This window comes from Blennius ocellaris, assembly GCF_963422515.1.
Source record: "Blennius ocellaris genome assembly, chromosome: 1".
Lineage (NCBI taxonomy): Eukaryota > Metazoa > Chordata > Actinopteri > Blenniiformes > Blenniidae > Blennius > Blennius ocellaris.
The window spans coordinates 16617128-16642752 of record NC_137650.1 but is presented as its reverse complement, the minus strand read 5'-3'; the positions used below and the strand labels follow the sequence as shown (position 1 = coordinate 16642752).

The following is a 25625-nucleotide window of genomic DNA, read 5'->3' as shown; positions in this document are numbered from 1 at the left end:
ATACAAACAAACATTGTATGTCAATTTATTGCTGTGCCAAGATACTTAAACTACGGATTCACTGATACCAATACCAGTATCAGATATTGGTCTGATACGGTGGTGACACACAGGATTTTAAGCCGGAAACTCCAGATGTGCTTCTCTAATCTTTAGGGCCACCAAGTGCATATTGTTAGAGTGTGGAGTATAAAGAAGGCGAGTTGATGTATCGATGCTTGGGATTAACAAGTACCTACAGGTTAAAGTAAGTGAGTGAGTGAGTGAGTGAGTGAGTGAGTGAGTGAGTGAGTGAGTGAGTGAGTGAGTGAGTGAGTGAGTGAGTGAGCGAGTGAGTGATTTCTTATTCGCTTCAATTGGATTGGCAAAATGTGTATTTAAGTGTGGCCAAGAAGGATGGAGCTTTTTATCTTTTTCAGGTCAGTGTAACTGATTGTCAGGATGATGAATAAACTATATCTCCACTCCTAACAGACATGGCGCAAAGCAGATGAGATGAATGAGGTTGAAAATAGATGTAAAGCACTGCAGCTTGATAACAAGTTATTAATCATCCTTGTCAGGTGTGGATTTTATTTTCTTTTGTAGTTAGAAACATGACCTATGCTTGCTTTGAATAATCTGCAGCTGTAAAACCTCAATTTGAATATGTGTCACTAAACATTGGTGTTGTTCCCTCTGTTAATGTTTTTTTATTTTTAAACCAAATTTTCAAACTGTAGGCTTGTATATGACAGAACAATAATTCACTTCCTCATTTTTAGTTATTTGACCAAGATTACATAAGACGTTTTTGTGTGAAATTCAGTGCAGACGATGTTATGGGTTTATCAATTAGTCTGCTTGTGGAGCAATCTGACAGCACTTTTGATGTCATCTCAAAATGTTTTGATTCTTTTCAGTTTATTCCTAATCCCAACATTGAAATCAATATCACTTCTTATTTTGTTTACAAGACAATCGGAGGCTCGATGCATTGTGTAAGCTAAATCACGCCAAATGTTTGCCAGTCACTTCCTTCTCGCAGCAGTTTTGGGATCAGATGTGACCCAGACTTCAAGTCATCCAGCTTGATGTTCCCACTGGTTTCGGAAATCCTCTGGGCTGCTTCGATTTTTGTGTTTGTTGTGTGTCTGAGAGGCTCGGGGCTCCCCTCAGTAAATGATGGCCATTGACAGACTGAACCCGTGACCTTTTTATTTTGCCGGTTCGTTGTCTCTGGGGTGTTTGCAGCTGGCCACACGAGTCTGCAGCCAAAAAAAACCCAAGTCTGTCACTGTTCCTTCAGCTCGCTCCCACTTGCCTCCGAAAACCAAACAACGAATCTCTCGAAACAATTCTACTTTCTAAATGTGCCTTGCTGTGGAGTCGTGGCGAGGGGGACAAGTTGACAGTAAATGAATATTGATTTTTTTTTTTTCCCTCTCGTGTTCTGCTGCCAGTTTCTGGCTGAGTGAATTTACTCTTCCAGAGTTGTCGGAGGGCGGGCTGTTTAATGGACTGTTATCAATTCACGTGGAGTTTGAGTGCCTTCTGTCGCTGTGCTTACATGACAGACCGGCCGCGGTGACGCAGGAACAAGCCACACATGGACTGATAATAGAGAAAGCAGAGGTTGAAGAGGCTGCGTGTTTGAAAGATGTGCTTGTCTCGTTTGAGATGGCTGACGTCTTTTACCTCGGATTAATGGGATTTGGTATTTATACCGCTGCCAGTTCAGATCAGTTGTGCTGTGTGACTGCTGCTGTTCTCGAGAGTGATTAAATGCAGCTCTCTCATATACAGTCTTTTTGGGGAGGGGGGGGGAACAAACAGATTTGAAAGAGTGTGACTCACAAAGTTATTTTGGATATTAATGACATTTAGTGGTTAAATATTAAATACTATCTTAATTTATTTTATTTATATTATTGTATTTATCCTCAAAGCGGAAATTCCTTTTCAAATTGACCCATCGGTAGCAGACGCACAGAGCGGCGTTTAGGGGGAGCTGGGTGCTGAGGGTCTTGCTCAGGTATCCCCAGTACATATTTTTGGGAATGTGGGAGGAAACCGGAGTACACGGAGGAATCCCACGCACACACAGGAGGAGAACATGCAAGCTCCACACAGAAAGGCCCCATATTTGAACCCACAACCTTCTTGCTGTGAGGTGAGAGCGCTCATCACTCTGCCACTCTTGCTCTTCAGATTCTACAAGTTCCTACAAGTGCTTCTACCCCATTATTAGACATTTTAAACAGAGATTGATGGAGATGTGCATCTTACACTGAGATTTTTATGTGTGTATTATCTCCACCTTCTTTGATGATTATGTCATGGTTTTGTCGTACATCCCTAATTAGTAATGATATGTAATCCCACAGATCGCCTTTCTGATCCAGTACAGAGGAAAGCCACTAATACTGCCACTTTGTACACGGGCGTAATGACTGACCATAGCCTTAACCTCAGGAGAAAAGTGTAAAAGGTGTTTTATTTTAAATTAAAGCTGTTATCAACACCAAAGCAAACAGTTCAGATAAGCAGCTTTAGACTGTGTGTATAGCTGTTAACAACAGTGAGACAAACAGTCCAGCTCTAAACAACTGTGGTCAGCCATCATGTGAACATATCTCCACTGCCAACATGATGATTCTGAGCTCAAGCATGTGTGGAGCAATTATTTACTACGTTTATGTTAGCATCACTGATCACAGAGGAGGAGGGAATTGTACCAACTATAAAGAAATAGGAGCTAAATAGTTTTATTTTGATGAATAACAACTGGTTTATATAAAACTAGTCACTAAAATGTAATCTCAATCGATCCAAACACAGACATATAAGGCCTCAGGAACGTTGATATTCTGGGATTGATCAGCTCATCACTACTGATTGGAAGCAGGCTGCATCAAATTGATTGAAGCCAAGTTGATGTAAATTGAGTAAAACATTAGACATGGACATAGATATTTGATTTCCTGGCTGAGTTCTCCACAGTTCAGTGGTTATTTGGAGATGAGAGAATACTTTAGGTAATCCTGAGCTGAATATATTTACCCAAATAAATTAAAAGACACTTTTGTTATTATCTTTTGGGAGTTATAGAAAGTAAGACTTTCTCAAATGCAAAAGATGAGACTTTTAAACTCCTTTCAAGACCCAATCAAACCCACTGTATGACCAAAGGTGAGGGTGGGATGGAGCTCTACTATCACCAGTGGTAGTAAACGACCAACAGCAGCTATAATCCAAATCATTATTCCTGAACTCTGGGCCCAGCTCCGTGTTTTTAATATCTGTCTGCTTTAACGTACCTGACCCAAACCACTGGGTCATAACGGAGCTCTGCACAAGTCTGATAAGGTCCTGTTCACTCACGTCAGGTGTGCTGACACAGAGCAATCATCTGTATCTACAAAGGAATCCAGTCACCCTGCTTTAATTACTGCAAACTACAGGGAACAAATGTCGCTTTTTAATAAACTTTACTTGAACAGCGGATTATCTGAAAGAGAAAAATAAGGTACAGAGACGAGAAAAAAACATGAAAACAGCAACCCCATGATTAGTTAGATGTAGAGATTAAAAACAACAAATAACATAAACAGATGCATTTGAATTTGTGTTCAGAGTAATCTGTTTGAATTTGACCATCAAATGTTTCCAACAAAGTATTTAAATCTATTCAAGAATGATCTGGAAGCTGATGAGAAGCCCATGACTCAAATCTGCTCTGGGAGCAGAACAAAGAGCCTGGTCACCTGAAGTCTTCAACGTGTGATACGGTCAGCACGTTTTGACCTGGGGGATCTCAGATTAGATAGATTTATCAATTAATGGTCACAATCAGATAGATGAATTTTGTTGGTCCTTGTTTGTTAATTGTTGATTCAAGTGAGTACACAAAGACACCGTGCTCCCCATTTACTGAACATGTTCCCTCACTGGATATGAGAGATGAAACCAATGTATAAAAACAGAAGCAGAACATGAGCCACTTTACGAACTACTCCTTGCTTGTATCAGGTTGGCCCTCCTTTCACCTTCAGAATGTTCCACATGGCAACGCCGTTTCGTGTAACCATCGTTTTTGTCCCATCATCCACACGGTGCTGTGAGTTTAGGGGCCTGAAAATGTGTTCCAAATTAGAGAAGTTTGAAAATGCCACCTCAGCTTTGACATGTGGACGGACAAGACAAACATTCACTGAAAGCGATGATGTCATCACCCCGCCATGAACCATCATTATCATGATGGTGTGTGGTCAGATTGCTCTTGCTCTCGGAAAACTCTTGGAGGATGCAAACCTTGTTCATTGCAGTTTTCTGGACTGTGAGCAAAAAGTTACCTGCTGTAAAATCCTTAAAAATATAATGTATGTTGTCAAATATCATCAACACCTTCGTTAGCTTGAATTCTGAAGCATTATCGGTTGATTCCGGAGACGTTGAGCACATATTCTTGCAGTGATGTTCAAGGCCAGCCTCATCAAAGACCTCCTCTCTCTGGAGACGAACCTTTAATGGCCTGGAGGATTTTAATCATTCAACATGTGCTGCTAATCAATATGCTGATCAACCTTTCTCCACACTCTGTCTTCATTCCAGTGCTGCTGCTGGGCATTTTTCTCTACACTCGATGGAGGTCCTACAAAGGGCTGAAGGAGGGCGTCTATCACGTGTCGGCACACCACGATGGGTGGGAGGACATCCGCGAGAATGTCCTCAATTACGACGAGGAGGGTGGAGGGGAGGAGGATCAGGTACGCCCCCGAAAACACACACTCGCATGCCGATTGCACCCTTCGAGCAAAGGAAGTTAGACGGTACATGAGCCGATGCACACAAGAGAATCCAATTCTAGCCAGCAGAAATTAAATTCAAACTTATTTCTATACAACACGGTCATTTCAAGACACTTTGCCAAAGAAAAACCAACAATTCCACATAAGCAAGCTGCAGAACCAGACTGAGTGGAGGAGAGTTTCTGCTGTTCCAGCTGGATGTTGAATAAAGAGCAACAAGTAATAAACCGATTTAAATAAGAATGTGGAGCAAACTTGATGGTCGGGATGCTCAGATCTTGAACTTCCTGTTAAACTGTCAAAGATCCTGCATGAAGGTCCAGAGAAGAGAGAGCACAGACTATAGGAGAGCAACAATGTAATTGTGACACATGGCAGGTGAAAAAGAAAAGAAGCTCAGTGTAAATCCTCCAGCAGTCTAAACCTACAGCCGCTTGACGAAAAAATTAACAGAAACTCTGAGCTTTATTAAAAAGTAGCGACTGTATTAGCCTTCCATCCAGTGCCACTATATGTTTAGATCATTTCTTTCTCAGATGTTTTGGTCCAAAAATAATAACCTATGTTTGATCTGAGTTCAGAAGCAGAAAATTGCAGCTCATCCAGGCCTTAAAAGACAAGCTTTGTCTGCACAGACACATGGATCACTCAAAATGACACCACTTGAAGGTCTTGTCATTTTCAAGGACAAACTGGAACAATACAATATGATGACTGTGATTGTGGGCTTAACCTGTTCAGCCGTAATGAACTAGATAAAACATTAACGCCTTGGCAGCAGCTGAAAAGTTGAGAAACTTAAACTGCTTTTCAAAAGCACCAAACATCTTGTAATTGTTGGTAAACCAAATTCTTTTTTTTGCTGTGAATTTAGAATATAAGATGAAATGAACTGTTTCCTAATGGGATTTCAATTTATCATCCCCACCAAAGGTACAGAATTAGTATCGCTTGAACCAAATCAACTGAACCTTCAATGTGACGTGACTCCAATGCTTTCCTGTCCTACCTGTTGCTTGCATAAAGGTGCAGTGTTTTCTGCTGGAGAATTGAGATTTTCTAGAATGTTATCACTTTTATTCTGTAAATGATTAACAGTCCGTGCCAGTTAGAAACTTTATTGTGAAATTTGAGTTGATTCAGCTTGGACCGCCAGCGTGCGTGCAAGTGTTTTAATTACGCCTACACACAGTCCTAATCTCGTCTCTCCACCAGTCAGTGTAACCCACCAGCTCTCCACGGTGCTCGCATAACATCCAGGCTCCGATCGATGCTCAAACACATGTGGCTGCTGCTGCGTTGCTGGAGTGCACCAACACCCCCCAGAGCTCTATGGCCGCATACACGCGTGTGTTGTTTTCCTCCCCTACAGAGCAATGCTGCCTCTGATTCTCAAGAGGCTCATTTAATATCTCTCCTTCCACTTGTCACATAATCAGTTTAACAAAGCGACCCACACCTCTGACGTGCAGCATTTCTTCCTCCTCCTCCACCTCCTCCCACGGTTTTCTGTTGAATCTGCTGGCCTGGTTACAGTTTTGGTGGGATTGAATTAGCAGTGAGGAAGCCGGAACACAGTCCGGCTGTTGAAAACAAACAGATTCTCTCTGTCGCTCTGGTCCCATGAACAAACTGGCAGACGCTCAGGAATTACCCTCCTCCGTGGGTAAATGGAGATAGATTGGAGGCTTAAACAGGTGGAGCACTCACAGTAAATGTAATTGGGAGAACTGATTGTTTTTCTGCTCTCTTTTCATTTTTCTGCTCCGTTGCTGTCATATTTCATTCTTTCTCTGCCTCATCTTTCTCCCGCTCTCCCTTCGACAAATATTCAGTCTTTGTCTTTGCTTTACTCCTTCTGTTTGCTTTCATCTCTCCCGCTTTTCACTGCTTTGCCACTAACTTCAACTTTCCATCTGCTCTTTAAATTTTTTTTTGGTGCGAATTCTGCTTTTGTAAGGTGTTTGGATGTGTGCGTGGTTGTTTTGCTTCCCTTGTGGGACCAAAATCCTGGATTTCTGGTTTTCGCCAGCTTCTAAGGCCCTTTTTAAATGATTCTCAAGTAAAAACTAAACATTTTCATTGTGTTTTGGGCGTCCGCTTATATGACAACAATGCTTGGAGCAATTAAAAACACAATTATTTGAAAACACTCAGTGTAGACGAAGAAACTTTGGTACTGGCCATGTGCACCACATTGGTAATAACTAGTTGCAATGCACATGCTCAGTCAAAGGACAATCAGAACAATGTTTCCTCCAGAGTGTCATGACTCTCAGTCCATATTCTCCTGGGACTTGGTAGTTTTATAGTTGACAATCACTGTAATAACAATCCAACTTGGTCGTCTGTGAATACGAATGTGAACTCCCATTGATAATGTGTATTGTTTTCTGTATAATGCCTATTGTTTTCCGCTGCATGTGTGTGTGGCTTTGGTACAAAAAACAAACAACGGCACCCACAAGTGGCCCAACATGAAAACTAGATCATTTCTGCCATTTTTATGGAAAATCGACATTGTTTTCTGAAACGAAAACTCAAAATCGAAGCATTTTCACTTGTAACGTTGTTGTGTAGACAAAGTCTATGACTTTAGGTGGATCTTCTAATCACAACACTGCCTGCACGGTGTCAGCATACTGCACAGTATAGTGGACTCTGGTTGTAACCAACATTTGGCTTCCACAGACCATAAATGAGCGTTCTGGGTTTAAATGTAGCTTTTGCACAAAAGCTGAATTCCGGTCGAGGTTATGATGCTAACAGAGATTTTGGTCATAATGTGTCCCATGTGTGTTTTATTGCTTCACCTTTGAGGGTCTAAAACCTGGGAGTCTCCCAACCAGTTCTGTCCGTTCATGAAGAAACCACATTTTGTCAGGGGTGGGGGCCTCCAGGGTGTTTCTGGACTAACGTAAATGTCTCTATGTGTTCAGAATGCTTACGATATGGCGGAGCTCCAGAAGTCCCTGCAGCCAAGTCCAGCCCAGTCCGTGCAGTACTGCCGCTCCAGAGCCCTGCACCACCCTCCTCCTCCCCCACACCACCACCACCACCTCCTGCACCAGGCACCCCCTGCACCCCCGTCCGTCCAGCCACTGGACCCCCTGAGTCGGACTGCCAGCTCCACCACCCTGCCCCCCTCTGTGGCCTCCACTTCCTCCTCCTCCTCCTCTTCCTCATGCACCACCACCACCACTACTGCCACGAGTGGTGTCCGGCGGGACGTTCCCCCCACCAGGCTGCCGGCGCAGGGCCAGGCCCGCCCGTCCCAGCTGGCGCGCCGCTCACTGTCGTTCTCCAGCCAGGACCTGGCCCGCTACCTGTGCGAGATCATCCGTGACGCCGACCAGCACCCGGACACGGGTCCCTTCGACTCCCTGCAGGTCTTCTCCACCGAGGGCGGGGGCTCGCCCGCCGGCTCCCTCAGCTCCTTCAGCTCCGCAGGGCTGGAGGGGGTGAGCGGCGGTGACGGGGGCGCGGAGGGGAGGAGGGAGGAGACTCTGGCAGAGTGGGGGCCTCGCTTTGAGAAGCTGCGGGCGCTGTACGAGCGAGCCGAGGCGAGCGACCTCTGAGCGACTCGGAGGCCACGACTGACTGAGACCCCAAAAAATGGGCCGCCGCTCCCCTGTGAAACAATCAATTAGGAGACGCTTAGCGGTGGGTGGAGGGGGGGGTGAGACTGACAGGAGGGGGAGACATGCTCTCTCCCCTCAGCACTCTGCTGACAGCTGAAAAGGTGTTGTATTTACCGGATGATGAACCCCATCAATCAGCACGGACAGATCAAAGCGTCCGCCGCGCTGCGCTGCCTCCACCTTCGGATGGCGATTTCACAGGAACAGACGTTATCAGACCTGCAGAGTCAGGTCCAAGGCCCCGACTTGTCCCTCCGTCCGGGCTACTCATCATGACGGAGCTTAGCTTCACTGTCGGGGAAAATCTGTTCCAGTCACAGACGCCTAAGAAGCCTAAGAAGGAGTGTCAACCCGAGGACTGAAATGTAAATTCAAAAGGTTTTTGGCCAGGTTTTTTTTTTTCTTTCTTAACCTGGGCAAATCAGTGCCACAGAACTGTATTTTTAGCACCTTACCGCTGATTGTGTACAGAGAGGCCACGTACATACCGAGACAGTGAGGGTGAGCAGGATCATTCTGAGTAGCCTGGATCCTTCAGAGTTTGGATTTTCTTGATCGTGGACACAGCGTGTCCTCGCTGCCTGGCTGTACACAGCTTCTGTCAATGTTTCTATGAGAAAAAAAAAGTGCTTTGACCATCACTGGTTTCCAGGGTGAGTTTATTTCCCCCACAGTTTTTTGTTTTTTCCTTCTCCCTCTTTTAGTAACGTGTCTTTTGCGGGGTTGAGTAATTCTGTATCGGTTGGGTGTTTCAAGTTTTCAACGCACCACAAGGTTGTAAGACATCTACTTTCTACTTAGTACCGTGCCCGCGTCTTCATTTGATTTTCTCTTTTTCGTTGGCGCTCCCACCTCGCCACTCGAGGGAGAGCGCACAGAAACATTCAAACCGCTCTGTGACAAAGGGATGTGAGTGGACGGCGGAGGGGAGGAAGTGCTCGTTCCGTTGCTCCGTTCGTAAGCACTGCTCCTCAGGCAAACTGAATGTGGCGGCTGCAAGAGACTATTTTCAACAGACGACCGCTCGGCGGAATACAAACCATGTCAAGCAGCTTTCCAAGGTGACTACACTATGAATACAAATGGGGGAGGAAGATTTATATATATATATATATATATATATATATATATATATATATATATATATATATATATATATATATATAGTATATATATAGTTCCAGATCCATCAGCTCTACTAGAACCTGGCGGCTAGAAGCTGGTAGTTTTCCACTTCTCCTCAAAAGGTGTGCCGCCATCATGTTAACGTCTGGAGAGCTTTCCAAGGCCTTTCAGGTGGCAGGTTGCAGATGTCTCTCACCACTTTGGCAAATTCATCCCACGAGTGAATGAAGCCTCTCAGCACCCGAAGGTTATCTTCTGAAGATGTTAAAATTTACATCTGCAGAACGCCAGAATAAGATGCTTTCTATGGTCTGACACAGAGTGTCGAAGTTGGAGGTCGTCTGGAAGCTGTGATTGTACTTTACAGCCTTTGCTTCTGTGAATGGGACTGTTGAAGCTGCCGTCTGAACACCTGAGACTCTGTTAGCGTGATGCTTTCAGGTGAAAACTAGGATTCGTCTGCTTCTTTAACACAACAATTTCACTGAAAGTGGCACTTCTTGAAAATTGGCTTTCAGAGGGAAACATTTTGGAAATGCACAGACTCATGTAAATGTGGAAAACACAACACAACGATAACAACCCGAGTCGTGTCTATGCTGCTCGCTCTTTGCAATCTCAAAATATTTCTGAAGCAAAGTGAACATTTATTCCATTATCATCTGCAAACATTTATCTTGCATCCACCAGATATTGAGCGGATGAACAGCTGAAAAGGAGCCTGAAGGTTTAATGAATGTGAAACCTTTCTGTAGAAGCACTGTAAAACCCTTGTAGACAGGGCAATAGGTCATGGTCCTCCCTTTAGCACTGTTAGATGTGCAGGAAGACCTTAAATTGGAAACACCCAGCGAGCAGATCAATGGACCACCTTCTCAATGATTGGTGATAGCAGCTGGACTTCAGTTCCTTCTGGTTGGTAGTGGAATATTGATCCCCACCACCCAGATCACATCTCTCTGATTTGGCTACAGATGACTACAATCAAAACATAAAGACAACTTTAATGAAACTCTAATGAAAAATACAATGACATGTTTTAAAAACAAAGTTGCATCATGGGTGTTTTTACAGACATTAAGGCTAATTCGATACCGACCAGGAAGCTATCTTTCATGGCAGCATCATCAATATCTCAGCACGAGTCTCCGTGTTGAGTTGTTGCTCTTCAGAAATTCGTTTTGTTTTGGTTTTTTTTAATAAATTTTTCCTTTCAACTTTTAATCATCTGCTTGGTGGTTTGGACCGGGGCCTTATGTTTGACACCCCTGATTTAGAAACTACTGCTGGTCATTTGGTCTTCATCATGGGTATTTAACTGTTCTCCTATGAGGACCATGCAACTCTCAGCAGTCATGCAGAACTCAGCATAACACCAGTGTGCTTGTTTCAGCTCTGCAAAAATGAAACCAACAGTCTCTCTCTCTCTCTCGCTCTCACCTCCGACCCGATCCTGGCTCTTCGTGGCGTTTGTAGCAGTGTCTCTTTTTCCGCTCCTCTGAGCCGAGTCTGTCGGCAGAGCAGAGCAGTTAAAGGCAAGAGGAGTGTGAAAACACGTCAGGCCACTAATCCTAATAGGAGCTGATGGCTCACTGTCATGCTGGAGAAACCAAAGGATTGCAGAGCTTGAAAAAATATAAACCTACAGAGGAGTGGATTTCCAGATTACAGCTCTCCAGAAACAACACTTTGTGAATAGCTGAGGCAACAATGCAGCTCTTAGAAAAGAAAGAGAGTTGGCGGTCAGAGCGATTCCTCAAAGTAAGACACCGGCTTTTCTTCCTTCCTGCTTAGTTTTTTTGTTTGTTTTTTTTTTCCCCACCGTGGGGATTTCTCTGAGAGGGAGGGTTGTATTGTGCGCTTTGTGTTGTTTTTAGTTTCCTGTGTAGAGTGAAGCCACACAGAGGCTTCACCTCTCCTCCTCCTCCACCATTCATTTGTACCATAAACAGTGGCGGCTTCTTCAATGTTGTGTTCTGGGTGCTCACATGTCGTGAACAAAGTCAATGTTTTTACCTCATTTGTAAATACAAAGAGAAATTAATTACAACTATTGCTTTTATTTGATTTTCTTTCCTCCTTCGGTGGAAGACAAAACAGCAAAGGTTTAAAATGTGCAGCTTCTACGATTTAACAAAAAAAAAGACAAAAGATATTTTTTATCCACATGATGGTGATGAGCTTTTGACAGTTATATAAGTGTTTTGTATTTGCTTTTTTTTTTCTCAATAAATTCATTTATTTGCACTGGAGACTGAGCTGACTTGTGACTGTATGGGAGAATGAACATCGTACAAATGTGAACTGTGGTTTCGAACATGGTTGAGTGCTTTAGATTAAACTGTTCTTTTCTTAATAATCTAATGAAGACTAATCGAGCTTTAAAAACGGGAGCCCGTCCAAAACCCAGAAGAACAGGTGCGACGGTTGGAGGCCATATAGATGGACTCATCTGACTTTTGGAACAATGTGTTGGAGAGTTTGAGGCCCGTTTACACAACAGTGCTCAGAGCCACTGAAAGCATAACTCTTTAAAAATGGCTTCCAAGGTGAAACTTTATGAAAACACTCTGAGTCTGTCTTAATGGACAAGGAGAAAAACACAACTTTAGGAAAACCTGCTTGCTAACGACATACTTTTCCAAATATTTCCGTTTTAACACAAAACATTTCTGAAAACAAGACGTCGGCGTGTAAACCGGGCCTTACATATGTTATATCATCGAACAAGCCACTTAAAAGAATTATCTTTACACCCAGACAGATGTGATATTTCAGGATTGTGACAACTAATCTGAAAAGAACCAGCTGCATGTCCGAAGATTTTATTGAATCCTCTTGAAACCTAACCTATACTATAACTATAACACCCTCAAAAGCTGTTGAACAGAATCAAACTGATTAAATTGAAGAAATTCCCCATTTCAAGGAGAATATTTGGATACATTTCTTACATGAAAAAGACAGCTGAGCATCAGTGTGAAAAACAACCTGAATACAAAGGAGCATTGGCAACATGTTGGACTCTTGCACTTCATTTTTAAGTTAATATTCTCAAAGTAAATGCATCAGTGAATTGCACCGACTGGGACAAAGTCACGCTTTACTGGAGGAAAACATAACGGTAGTACTCCTCTGAATGTTAAGCACAGCTATTCCATCATGGTTTCTGTGATTATCGTGCATTTAAAAAGATTAATTTGGGAGAAACGAGATGTACTGTCACACCCAATGTGATTAATATTGAGATTCACAGCTGCTAATAATAAACTCTCTCTTCAAAACATAAGAGGAAACCAAAACGTGTTGCGCCAGATTTAATGCCATAAAGTGTGAAACTGAAAGAAAACAAACAAATAAACATTCTGATCATATCACTGAAATAATCTGTATTGAAGCCAGAACAGATCAAGATAAAGAGCATTAACTGAACAGTCAGAACATAAACTGACTTCACATTTCTTACATGAGGCCCCATTTACATGATGTTTTCAAGAGGAAAATTGAAAAGTTTTGTCGCGTTTTGAGCGTCTGAACCACTGAAACGCGTCTTTTCTGGAACACTGCTATTGGTCGTGGTACCACAGCCACAGAATATGTGTGTGGCTTCATTTAAAAAAGCAAACAAACAAAAAAGACAACCAACCTCACCCATGAGTGGCACGTTTCTGCCATTTCCATGGAAACAGACATTGTTTTCAAAATGTTGCTGTGCAAAAGCAAAACATTAATGAAACACAAACATGATGTGTTTTTCCTTGAAACGTCATGTAAGCAAGACTTAGAGGCTCTGACACATTGGGATTTTAGCAATTGCTACACTGTACGACACAGATCTTAAAAAACTTTGTGTCATGACACGAAATTTGCTGATAAAAACAAAAGCTGAAGATTGTGCAAGAGTAACTCGTCCTAAAGATAAACATGAACAGAGTCTGTCCACATGCATGTCTGTGTTCTCCCATTGTTAATATTTACAGCTTATTGTTCTCTGCTGCATGTGAGTGTGGTTTCATTGGAAAAACAAACAACAGCACCAACTAGTGGCCCAACATGCTAACAGCAATATTTTCAGTGTTTCTGCCATTTCTTTGGAAACGGACATTGTTTTCAAAATGTGGCTGTTTGAACGCGACACCTAAATACTGCACTTTAAATACGTAATAGCATCGAACAAACCACAAATCTTTACTCCCAGTGGGTCCAGAGGTGACATTTTAGGATTCTGCTTAAAACATCTTCAATATATTAAAATGCATTTAATTAGGAATAGAAATTGAGTCCAACTTCGAATATAAACTCATATTTCCTCAAAGAGAGGATACATGATCAGATGGAAGGACATTAAAACTTACATTATTCTCATATTGAAAACAAGAAGTCCTGCTGCATCACTTGCTTCAAACACTTCCTGGATGCAGCTGAACGATGGAGATCTTCTGCCCCCAAGAGATTTGAATCAGATTTTATATTTTTCACTATAAAATGTTTTGTTGTTTTTTGGGAGGGGGGGGTTGGCTTATTGGACTACAAGTCAAGGGCTTCCCACGTTGCAAATTGCATTCCTGCAGTTTTTTTGTTATTGTTGTTTTTAATCTCCGCCTCAAGCATTATCCATCCATTTGTCGCCAAATAAAATTGTACTCATCATTCTCGAGTGTTTCCATCTATTTTCATCTATAGAGTCAACCCTTCGCCAGGATCCGCACCGACTTTTCCCTCCTTAGGTTTCGAATCCTGAAGGACTTCAGTGACGCTGATTCACTTCCAGCCAACTGCAGCAAAGAGCCAAAACACACTTCCAACCAGGCAGGGAGGCATCGTCACATCTTCTATGGGAAAACTGCAGCCAGACTCAGAATACTGTGATCAGATCTGAAAAAGGCAAAAACACGCTCATATAGAAATTCATATTTCGAAATTTAAAACGTACCTTCAGTTTTAAGAGATGGGAACCAACAAGTTGATGAAATTTATATGAGAAAGTCTTTATGGCATTAAATAAGTACTTTGTACTCGGTATCAGCAAGTAACTAGAAAAGTAGCATCAGTGTGGCCCTGGTGTTTTGGGGTTTTATAGGGAATAACTGACACTGATCATTGCAAAAGGGAATTTTTACAGCATGTGTACAACAGTCACCCCAACTATTTTATTAAAAGAGCCAAAGCTGTGAATTCCAGGAAAGATTTTCAGCAAAACTGTATGTTGATCATTTGATAGCATTTTGGCTGTCAAATTATATGAGCAAAGAAGACATATCAGCTAAACTTTAACTTATAATTAAAGAAGCAGCAAGAAAGACAATAGATTTAACAATGGCTATCTCAGATCATTTCCATCAGATCTGTGTCCCATTCAGCAAAACTGAATGCACAATATTTTCTTCCTCCCACCGATACCGATAACTTCCTACTTCTCTCAACCAGTGCTAGTATGGATAACCGATTCCGTTTTTAATAGTTTATACAAAGAAAGGCAAAGCTGTAGGTTGGATGTTTTGATCAATATGACGTAATGCACCGAAAACAGGCGCAGTATCACAGACTGCAAATGAGCGAAAACAAGGCAATGTTGGCTATTTAGAACTGGATCAGCAAAAAAATTTAATTTACCTGTGCGATGTAATTTTTTCCAAAATCAGGCTGATAATCATCAGTACCGATAGTTATCGTGCATCCTTGTTGTAAAGGTTTGTAATGGATAACTGAGTCCAGGACGTCTTGTTCTGGACAGAATCAGTAACTTCCCAGATCAAACAGATCTTTCCTCTAGAAAGAAATGCTTCACTTTTTTTTTTAATGTATTGCTAACCAACAAGGTTTTTCCAATATCTGATCTTCAGCTACAACAAACAAAACCCTCCAGTTATTAAAGCGCTCCAGCAGGCGCACCTGGTTGTTAGGCCTTCATCCCCTCTTCATTAGAAAAGCCATAGGCAGACGGCACGCCTCCGAACAAACCACTAATCCCAATATGTATGGAAATTAACAGTGCCAGGAAAAAAATATTACATTAGTTGACTGTTATTAGGCCAACATAATGGAATCACTTGGCTCTCAAATAAAGCAATCAGACATCTCCTAAATTAAACATCAATATGAATGTGGGGACGCTCTGTGCCCTTCCCCGCTCATCCAATTGGTATGCATTACAATGAGGCCTCGCCGTTAACCAGCAACACATTTTCAAAAGCCCTGCGACAAGCGCTCACAGAGAGCGCTCCGGCAGGTGGATTATCAAAGACAGAGGTCCTTATTAACCAGTATACAAATATAGACAAACCCAGAAGGGGGGGGGGGCAGGGGTGGGGGGGTGGGGGGTGGGGGGCGCAGTTAATGGCTGGCCAACCAGTAATTAACCACGCCACTCCCACCGCTCAATCACCCCCGATCGGACGGGAGGGGTGGAAATGAGGACGGGTTTGAGAGCATGTTGAAACCATGTTTGACGCGTTCTGCTTTTCTCTGTTTAATCATGAATCCTCTTTCTCCTCCTCACTTTCTCCTCTCACTACCGAGCCGGTTTGATATGCAAGTGTTGCATCTCTCCGTCGCTCTCGAACTATTTTGGATTGTGGCGGGGAATCAGCGCCGTTGTCAGCCTGCTGCAATTTCCTCACCACTTACATTATTCATGTGAGTGTGTGTGTGTGTGTGTGTGTGTGTGTGTGTGTGTGTGTGTGTGTGTGTGTGTGTGTGTGTGTGTGTGTGTGTGTGTGTGTGTGTGTGTGTGTGTGTGTGTGTGTGTGTGTGTGTGTGTGAATTGAGAGAAAAGGTTGAGACTTGCTGCTGAGAATCACAGAGGCGACAAAGAAAAACATGACAGCAATCACAACAACAACACTGTCACAAATATCACTTGGTACGGGTTCCGACCTCAGATTTAGAGAGGGGGGGAAACCATTTAAGCATCTCAGCCGCCAATAGAAGCTAAAAGAATTGTGTTTCTTTATCTTTGCAGCAGTAATTGATGACATTTGTCCCGGCGGCCACATGTGGCCTGCCGACAGACAAAGTGACGGGATCCTAAAGTCTGATTTCCACCAAGCAGGTTGCAGGTCTAGTTCGGAGCCAGATCCTGACTTGGCTCCAGTTCCTGGTGTTTCGGGCTCCAGGCTCTCTAAACTGGTGCTTAGCGAGCACTAACTCTTTGCCGTTCCAGTGACGTCAGCGCCGATACGTCAGCAGCTGGGGGCGGAGTTATAGAGCCCGCTGGAAAGCACAACGGCCATTTTTAAAACAACAGCTGAGCATGTAGATACATACAATCTCAACATAGATTGTAAGATAAAGCAGCAATGGAACAGGACTTGCATGGATGCAATGAGTTCTTCTATCATTACGTATAGCACCAGTGGAGTTAGGTAAACGGCTGTGCAGTGACACACTAACGTTTTATGGTGACGCAATGAGGTGCCTCTCACTTGGCTCCTTGCCAGTAGAAAAGCAACACAAAAGCTCACGAGGATCAAACCATCTGGACCCGGTTTTTCAAAGAGTTTCTTTAGTAAAAAGTAAAAAGTACCCCAATTTTTTCCCCCTCTCCAATCAGACGTTATTAAATGTACACTCCAACAAGGTTTTCACGAGCTGCCCCACAAAGTTTCCAAAATCAGCTTTCTCCAGCAATGCACGTGTGAATTATGTCTGCACCTGTTGGGCTGAATGTGCACTGATCATTTCTCACTGGGGGCTGCACACTCTGCGCTAATTGTTTTCTAATTGGAATCAGCCACCCTCACCTTACTTCCTTTGCAGTTTGGGCATTCCCAGACACATTTAAACACAATACAGTGGGAAGAAAATGGGCGCAAACTTAACAAATGTACCTTTTTAAGACATTGTTAATGTCTTAAAAAGGTACATTGTATTATGCATTATGATCTGAGCTGTTTTGTTTCTATAAAACAGCTCAGATCATAATGTAGGCAACAATGTGGTAAAAAAAAAAAGAAACATTTTAATGGCATTAAAGATGTAACACCAGGTTGATTTGTTAATTTTGATCAGAGAGGACAGGGATTCATTAGGATCAGGTGTATGTTCACACCCATGTTTACATGACATACAGTGGTTTTACTTTCACTTTCAGTTCTAGTCTCCAGCATATAGACTAGAGATGAGCAGAAAATCTCATCTTGGGGTACCTTCTGTTTCGGCAGGTTGGACGAGAAGAGAGGTTTTTCATTATTGTTAGGTCTTGTTCAGCAGGGAAATATTCCTGGATGGCAAATCAAAGGTTTGTGTGGCCAATAACATTTTGACATATCGATCAAAATTCAAACAAAGCAATAACATCCACAATACCATGAGGTTGGTTGAAGCATCATGTACACGTTTCAAGTTGAAAATGCATCGTCTCAGCATTTATGATGCAGAGAAGTTTCACGTTTAAAGGACAACCTTTTGAAGACAATGTTTGCCCAGACGGACACTCGTACTTCTAGTTTGATTGTTCGACTCCTGAGCATGTGCAGAACTACCGCTGTGGTGACCAGGACCAGGACGAAGACCAGGACCAGGAGCATTTTAGAGAAGCAACATCCCCCCCAACATCCACCCCCGTTTTTCAAAAGTGAATAGTGTTTTCACAAAGTTATATTTTCGGGAGCTCCGAGCAGCAAAATAGAAACAAAATGTTTGCATCACAACTTGAAACTTGTATAAACGTGGCCTTAGTGTGACTAATATTCTCATATTTTGCAGACTTGCAGCAAGCCAAGGTCTGTTGTGAGTAGATCAGGGCTAGAAAGGTGATTTGTTTGAAAAAAAATAAAGAAAAAGTGATATGTTCTGCTTGAAGGGTTCCTTGTCTGCCATAGAGAATGAGTTCAGACGTTACCTTTTTACATTTCCTCAAATGAATCACACAAAGTTTGTTGCAACAAGGTTCGTTTTACTTGAATCAGATAAACCAACACTGTGAACACATTCTCCGTTACTTCTTTTTCTTATTAAAAAAAAAAACAGTCAAGAATGCGTCATATAATTTCATGAGGCATCAGAGAATGAGCTAATGAGTCCATGAGAAAACTGGTTCGCTTTACTTTGTCTGTTTCTCTGGTTTTGTTTCAGGATTATGTACAGTCTTGACAACAATACAATGGCACAATACAGAGAGGGTGAAGCTCGGGGAGCGACTGACAAGTTTGTAAGTGGCTCACCTGGCCAGGTGCTACACAGCTACTGAGACGACATCCAAACCTTTTCAGTGGTAAAAACATGGAAGGGCAACACAAATACAAATATTGGAGACCAAGATTGAAGAAGAGAATGTTTGGGTTCATTGGTGAAGCACCTTTCCTGTTCATTCAGAACAATAAAGGTCAAGTTCATGTTGAATCCATTCTCCATCAGATCCTCAAAATAAATACTTTTTTTTTTCCAACTTGTCACAGCTTTTTTTTTTCAGTTTTGTTTTAAACTTGAAAAACAACCTCCTGAAATAGTACATTCCTGAAGTGGTAGTTTGCACATGTTTAATAGCGTCTGACTCGAATAAGTTGCAGCTGTAGTGGCATTTAGAAAAATCTGTCGCGCTCCTGATTAAAATCTCAGGTTGGATTCCAGCAGCAGGCGCTGTCTTGGATCCAACTGGAGTCGGGTCAAATCCCCAGATCAGCTTATTTGTAGTTTTTATTGGCAAAGAAGAACTCACCTACAAAAATAGAGCAATCTGCACATCTCCACGTTTCCGTTTAGAGTTCAATAAGAATCAGTGTCGATGTTGTGAAATTACGTTTGAGCATCCACTTTAAGGACCTGTGTACACAACAGCGATTTCAAGTGAAAACGCAAAACTCTTGTGTGTTTACACGACAACGGCACTCAGAGCCACTGAAAATGCCAAATGACTAACAAAATGAAAAAAGTTCAGTCTCTATGAAAACAAGAGAGGACGCAATTTTTTCTGAAACAAGGCTACTGCGCATGCACAATGCAGCCCGAGTAACTCAAATTCTAGTTGACAGTCACTTTAATAACAATCCAACTTGGTCGTCCGTTCATATGAATGTCTGTGTACTTCCACTGTTATTGTTTAGAGACGATTGTTATGTGCTGCATGTGTGTCTGGTTTCATTACAAAGACAACCAACAGTGCCCACGAGAGGCTCTACATGAATATATCATTACTTTCAGGCATTTCTGCCATTTCCATGGAAACTGACATCGTTTTTCAAGTGTTGTCGTATAAACACGACATCTTTCTGAATTGAAAACAGAAAACGATGCATTTTCTGCCCCAGTTCAAAGCCTTTCATTTATTTCAAATCTGTTGCTGTCATCAAAAAGCTAAATTTCTATTTGTTATATGCAAAATGAGAGATTTGTAAGACTGTCTATTTGTACTCACGTTTTCAAAACGTTGCCTTGTAAACACAAAACTATTTTGAATCAAAAATGCTAAAATGATGCGTCACCTGAAACATTGTCATGTAAACAGGTCCTGTGTTTTTTCTGTGGGTGGGGGGGTGTTGTGTTGTGTTGTGTTGTGTGTGTGTGTGTGTGTGTGTGTGTGTGTGTGTGTGTGTGTGGGGGGGGGGGGGGGGGGGGGACTCCACTTCTCCACTAACTCAAACTTTTCAGCCCCGAGCTTAAATTGGCCCACCGCTGCCACACCGCAGTTCAAAGAGCCACGTGTTGAAAGAATAATGGGCTGGGTTGCAGCCGGGCGCAGTGCAGAGCGGAGACAGAGGAGCAGCCGGGATGCTTTCTTCTCCTCCGTCCCTCCGGCCACTGCTCGGGAACTCCTCGTAGCCTCCGTCCCGCTACTGAGTCATGCCGGGCTCCGGCGAGCCCTTGACACTTTTCTTGCGTTTCTTCTTGACCCGGTACACGTGGAAGGTTTTGTTCTGGAACGTTCTGGTGAAGAGAGCGGTGTAGGCCACCTGGTCCGTCTTGATGGCCTCACAGAACCGGGGGTGGCCGGCGGCAACGAGGTCGGGGTCGTTGTCTCCCGGACCGTCCATGATCTGACGAGAGAAGGAGCGCCGAGAACGGCACAGGGTTAGAGAATGTCTGTGTTTTCGTCGATACGTCAGCGAGACGCTCGGGATCTAGTTAAATAAACATCAGAAACGGGGTCATCGGCTGCTCGCACGCATTCTGATTTCACTTTGCACTGCTGCCAGCGAGATTTGGCACACAAACTCTGCGAGGCTGCTTCACAGCATTAAGAAGGGCAGAGCCAAAGTGATTCTCAGTCTTCTTTCAAGTGCTCTCCTTCACAATCTACTGACTGCTATATTGATGAAGTGTCAGACACAGAAAGCTTAACTTGACACATTCAAAAACAATAAATATAAAGATGTGCATGATGGAATTTCACACCGGAGTGGAAGAAAGAGGGACGGTTGATGGGCGGCTTTTCCGAGGGAACAAACGAATAATAACATTTAGAACCAAGTATTTCTTTGTTCAGTTAGAAGCCGATCTTTCCAATCAAATCATGTGTATCTACAATTCCACACAACAGCTTCAGGGCTCAATAGGTTGTTTCACATGAGAGGTTTCTGGAAACTGTTTGATGTGTCAAGTGTCAAAGGATTGCAAACATTGAACGTGAGTTAATAAATTATGTTTCAAATGCTTTATTTCATGTGGACTTAAAGTGGGATTCATAATATGAAAAATGACAACTGTATGACCTGAATGATATTGTGTCAAATCTCGTCAAACCAACAAGAAATTGGTCAAAAATTTTGAACATGGATTTGTCATTAACAAATTTCTTTAGAGTTTTGGACAAAATCACAACACTGGGACCAGAGCTGATGTATCATGACGTTGCCATGTAAGCTTGCTACCTTCGCTGCTATTAAACTAGCCTCAAAGCCATGTTGTCAGGGGGAGTTTGTAAAAACACCCAGAATGCAACAGCTACAGGGAAAATGTTGAAGACTGAAGGAAAACCTTTAAATGATATGGTCTGTTTGGCACAAAAAGCGTAGTTTGTAATGATCATGGATACATGAAATGAACACTTTGGATAACTGCGTGGACAGAGGGAGACATAAAAAATATGAAATAACGGCTTGACAACAGCAAAAAAGAGAGTACAATTACTGCTTCACAGTTATACATCTTCACCAATGAGCAAAGTGGCAATTGACCTTAATGTCTGTCGAGACTCGTATTATATATGTAGTGAAGACTGAAGGAATGCTATAAAGGCTATTAAGAGGCACTGATTATACAGACTCGATGACCTTAATATGCCATAATTGCTTCCTCCTACTAAAATGCCTTGCTACGATCATAAGTTATTCACACAATTTAAAGTCCTGAGTTTTTTATTTCAAGTTTTCAGCCAACCAAGAAAATGACGTGGACCAGTTGGCAGTCAGCTGAGGCTGTTCAGACACTGGTAGATTATGTTTAGACTCACAAATTAGGACCCGATCATATGACAACGGCTCAAGTGAAAATGCATTGCTTTTACGTTTTTGTTTGAGAGAAGTTTCACGTTCCCCCTGCAACTTTTTGCAAACGATGTCTGTTTACACAGTAATCACAGAAACGTTGAAAACGATGTGGTTTTCATCTTGGGTCACGAGTTGGTACTCGGACATTTGTATCCCAGGAGAATATGGACTGGGAGTCATGACACTCTCGAGAGTGCCATTGTTATAGTCTATTTTCTAGTGCATGTGTGGGAGAACTACCGTATTTTCCGGACTATTGAGCGCACCTTGAAATAATACGCACTGGCAAAATTTCAAAAGAAAAAAAGGAAAAAGAGAAGAGAGAGCGAGAGAAATACACAATTACAGAGGGTTTTACCTCTGTTGACAAAGTATCTTATCGGTTATTTGCCGTTTGTGATTCTGAGGTGGAAGAAAAAGTTGCGTTTCCGTGGCTCTGAGCAGCATGATGGAGTAAACAGACACCCCAAACGCAACAAACGTTTTTCGTTTTCAATTGAAAACATTTTGTAAATCGGGTTTTCGTTCCAAGTCAGTATTATGCAGGAATCTCACTTGACATACCTACATTTATCCATCTGAGCCACCACTGATGTTTTAATTCAGTCCTCCAAAAAGACATAAGAAAGGCAAAGAAACACCTTCTTATTCATGCAGAAAAGGATTTAATTGTTTATTGGGTAAAAATAACATTGCTGAAGCTGAAATCCCACTGTTTGTTTAAACCATGTGTCAGAATACACAGAGGAACATTTCAGGTTTTCACAGGTTTTCTACAGATACACAAGAAGGGAAGCTTAAGAAAGCGCTTTGAGGGAAAATACAACCATAGCTTGATAATTGTGGCCTAAATCAACAACGGATGCTAAAATAGCTGCAGAAACCAAATGTGTAAGAGTCTGCGTATCCACAGATAACGAGTGAAATCTGCTCTAAGAAAGATCAAAGATGGGATGTGCCATATGTCCTGTTGTCATGGAGGAACAAAATGATCCAGCAGATGTAATGGCTTCAGGCAAACTATTAGATACCAATTATTTACACTGTGAAGAATAAAATGCATACACCAACAATTTGGCAAGAATGCCACAAAACAGTTGTAGACAGAAAAGATAGAAGCTTGCGATGGCGATCCGTACAGAAAACCTCTCTTTATCTTCCTCATTCTGGTTCAAATATGACATATTGTCTTTAAAAGTGTAACAAATTGCTCTGGTTCAGATTGAAAAGGCTCCACGTCTCCACAAAGCTCCAAGGCAAAACCAGCCTCCGTGTGTGTGTGTGTGTGTGTGTGTGTGTGTGTGTGTGTGTGTGTGTGTGTGTGTGTGTCTGTGTGTGTGTGTGTGTGTGTGTGTGTGTTCATGTCGAGGGCTAATCACTATTCACCATGAACTCAGGAGACTGAAGCCGACCTCGTCAGTGTGAACCAGTGACTTATAACGTCATGGCAGCCAGAGTGAGAAACTCTCACTACCTCTTCATCATGAACTCGCACGATGAAAACAAGCTCAGTCGCAGCTACGATAGAATAACGAGTCATAAGCGTCCACGAATACTTTCGTCCTACGAAAATGAAACTAGTGGAACTTGAACAGGGTCTCGTCGCGGCATTTACAGTATGTGCTTGGCGAGAAATCCCCAAACCAATTTGGTTGACGTCCCATATCTCCTGCAGCAGTCGCATTCTGGCTGTTTTTACAGCTGCTTTTCGGCATGGCTTTTCGGCTACTCTGATAGCGACCAGCTCGCTAGCTTTGATAGCGGCATCACGCTATCTCAGCTCGGGTGTCAGTGCCGTGTCGTGTCACAGCTCTTAAGAAAGTAGTTAAAAAATCAATGTTTCCTTTGATATTTTTACCATTTATTGGTGGTTTGGCTGATTGGCGTGTCTTGCAGGCTGGTTTTGGCTCGGGTCCTGATGTTAAACACCCTTGACCAATAGCAATATAGGTAAACAATAACAGCTCCCCGAAGGCTTGTGATATAAAAAAAAGTTGGGCGTGTTTGGCCGTTGGCTGTGATGTTTTGCCGAACATATGCAAAGCAGAGATGTGAGTTTAGCTGTTAGAACTCACAAATGTCACATTAAAAACAGAAAGATTGCAGAATGTTTGAAAACACACAGATTACCAAGTATTTACAGACTGAAGTCAAAGGTAAAGCTGTGTGTCTGCTTTACGGGGCTCCGGGCCACTGTGCTGAGGGATTACAGTTTGAATCGCCATCACTGAGCCGCAACACTTGACTGATGCAGAGCGGGTGCCCACATCTGAAGCGCTACTGTTTGGGCTGCAAAATCAACAAGCCCGCCCCCCCCCCCCCCCCCAAACTTCACACACCCAGAGATGGAGCAACCAGCACCAGCTTTGTGATATCCCAGGAAAAGAAAAAAAAAATCACTAAAAACAGAAAGCCATTCTCTGATGGGGGTTTATCAAAGAGTGTTTGGTGGACTCTGCAGCTAAAAGGCCCAGAGAGGGGAAAAAAGAAGCTTTTAGAGAGAACCGTAACAAGAGGGACTGGGACATTGCAAAAAATCTCTGCTGCAAAACAATTTGGCAATTTGGACTCTTTTTTTGCGCCTCTGAACAAGAGCTGTGTTATCCGCGACACAGTCCAGTTACTCGTCTTTAAGGGATAAAGATCTTTCGTTCTGGAGTGCATTGTGATGGGCTCGCGGTACTTTGGACAAAAACAAGCAGTAAATACACACATGTCGAATTTGGTACAAACTGTGCTAGAAGCAATGGTCGGTGGTCTGAGGCTAAATGGTGGTGTGGTTGCTCGGTCCGTATCAAAGTTTGGTTGTTTTTCTGCAAACATGGACATCGCATGAAAAGAAGAAAATTAAACAACTATTGGACAGGTGCTGTGACTGTAAGGCAGGCTCTGTTGGATCTTTCTCCCAGAGGGTTTTTACCACATAAGACCTGGACACCAGACAAACCTAGAGGGCGGAATTTGAAAGTCAGGAATGATCTATGTACGGCCTGTTTGGAGCTCCTTGGTTTGTGCTTCAATCAAACTCCCGACTTGGTTGTAACTTGTGAGTTTAGATAGCAGCAGTTACACAAAAGAGAAACACCCACCAAGTTTTAATCAAACCAGGCACCTGCAACCTCTATGACCAAAAGAGCAGTTTTAATGATTTCTGGAGCCACAAAACATGCCGATTACCTTAAATGAAGAAAAAACACCTTAAAAAACAAATGGTTCTACCTACAAAAGATGAGGTTGCATTAATGTGATGAATGTAAGTGTCATAGGTACAATTTAGATTTTATTCCATCTTTATCTGTTTTTAAAGTGTTTTTTCCCCATGAATTATCCCGCTTAAGACATTTCATACATCTTGGCTATTATTGCTTCTCAAGGTATTTAAAGCTGCAATGTGTTTCCTAACAGTTAGAGCAGATTTCGTTATCCTAATAATTGGTCATTTTTTCTTTTCTTTTTTTCTTTTTCTTTATTGTTGTCCTTTTTTGCTTTCCTTTCATTTCTTTTCCTTAAAGCTGTTCTGGCTGTTTTAGCTGCAAGTCCAATTAGTATTGAAGAGCGCATCTTTATGAATAATATGGAGCCGTAGATATGAACAATATGAGCCATTCCCTTGATGTTTTCTTAGGATTGAGAAAGTAAACCAT

The 25625-nt window shown here is 42.4% G+C and overlaps 2 protein-coding genes across 4 annotated transcripts in view; one reads left to right on the top strand and one right to left on the bottom strand.

The window, feature by feature from the left end:
- Positions 1-8368, top strand: part of LOC308132290 (neural-cadherin) — a gene marked incomplete at both ends in the record, with an annotated part of 403944 nt that extends 395576 nt beyond the window's left edge. Inside the window, 2 exons of the mRNA XM_080499326.1 lie at positions 4594-4748; positions 7730-8368. Coding sequence (XP_080355452.1) covers positions 4594-4748; positions 7730-8368 — 794 coding nt within the window. The remainder of the gene's footprint in view (positions 1-4593; positions 4749-7729) is intronic.
- Positions 8369-18437: 10069 nt separating this feature from the next.
- The window catches only part of dpy19l3 (dpy-19 like C-mannosyltransferase 3), an 83605-nt gene continuing 76417 nt past the window's right edge, over positions 18438-25625 (bottom strand). For all 3 annotated transcript variants that reach the window (XM_080501883.1, XM_080501882.1, XM_080501884.1), the window contains one exon: positions 18438-20529. In XM_080501883.1, the coding sequence (XP_080358009.1) occupies positions 20326-20529 (204 nt within the window). In that variant the 3' untranslated portion in view covers positions 18438-20325. The remainder of the gene's footprint in view (positions 20530-25625) is intronic.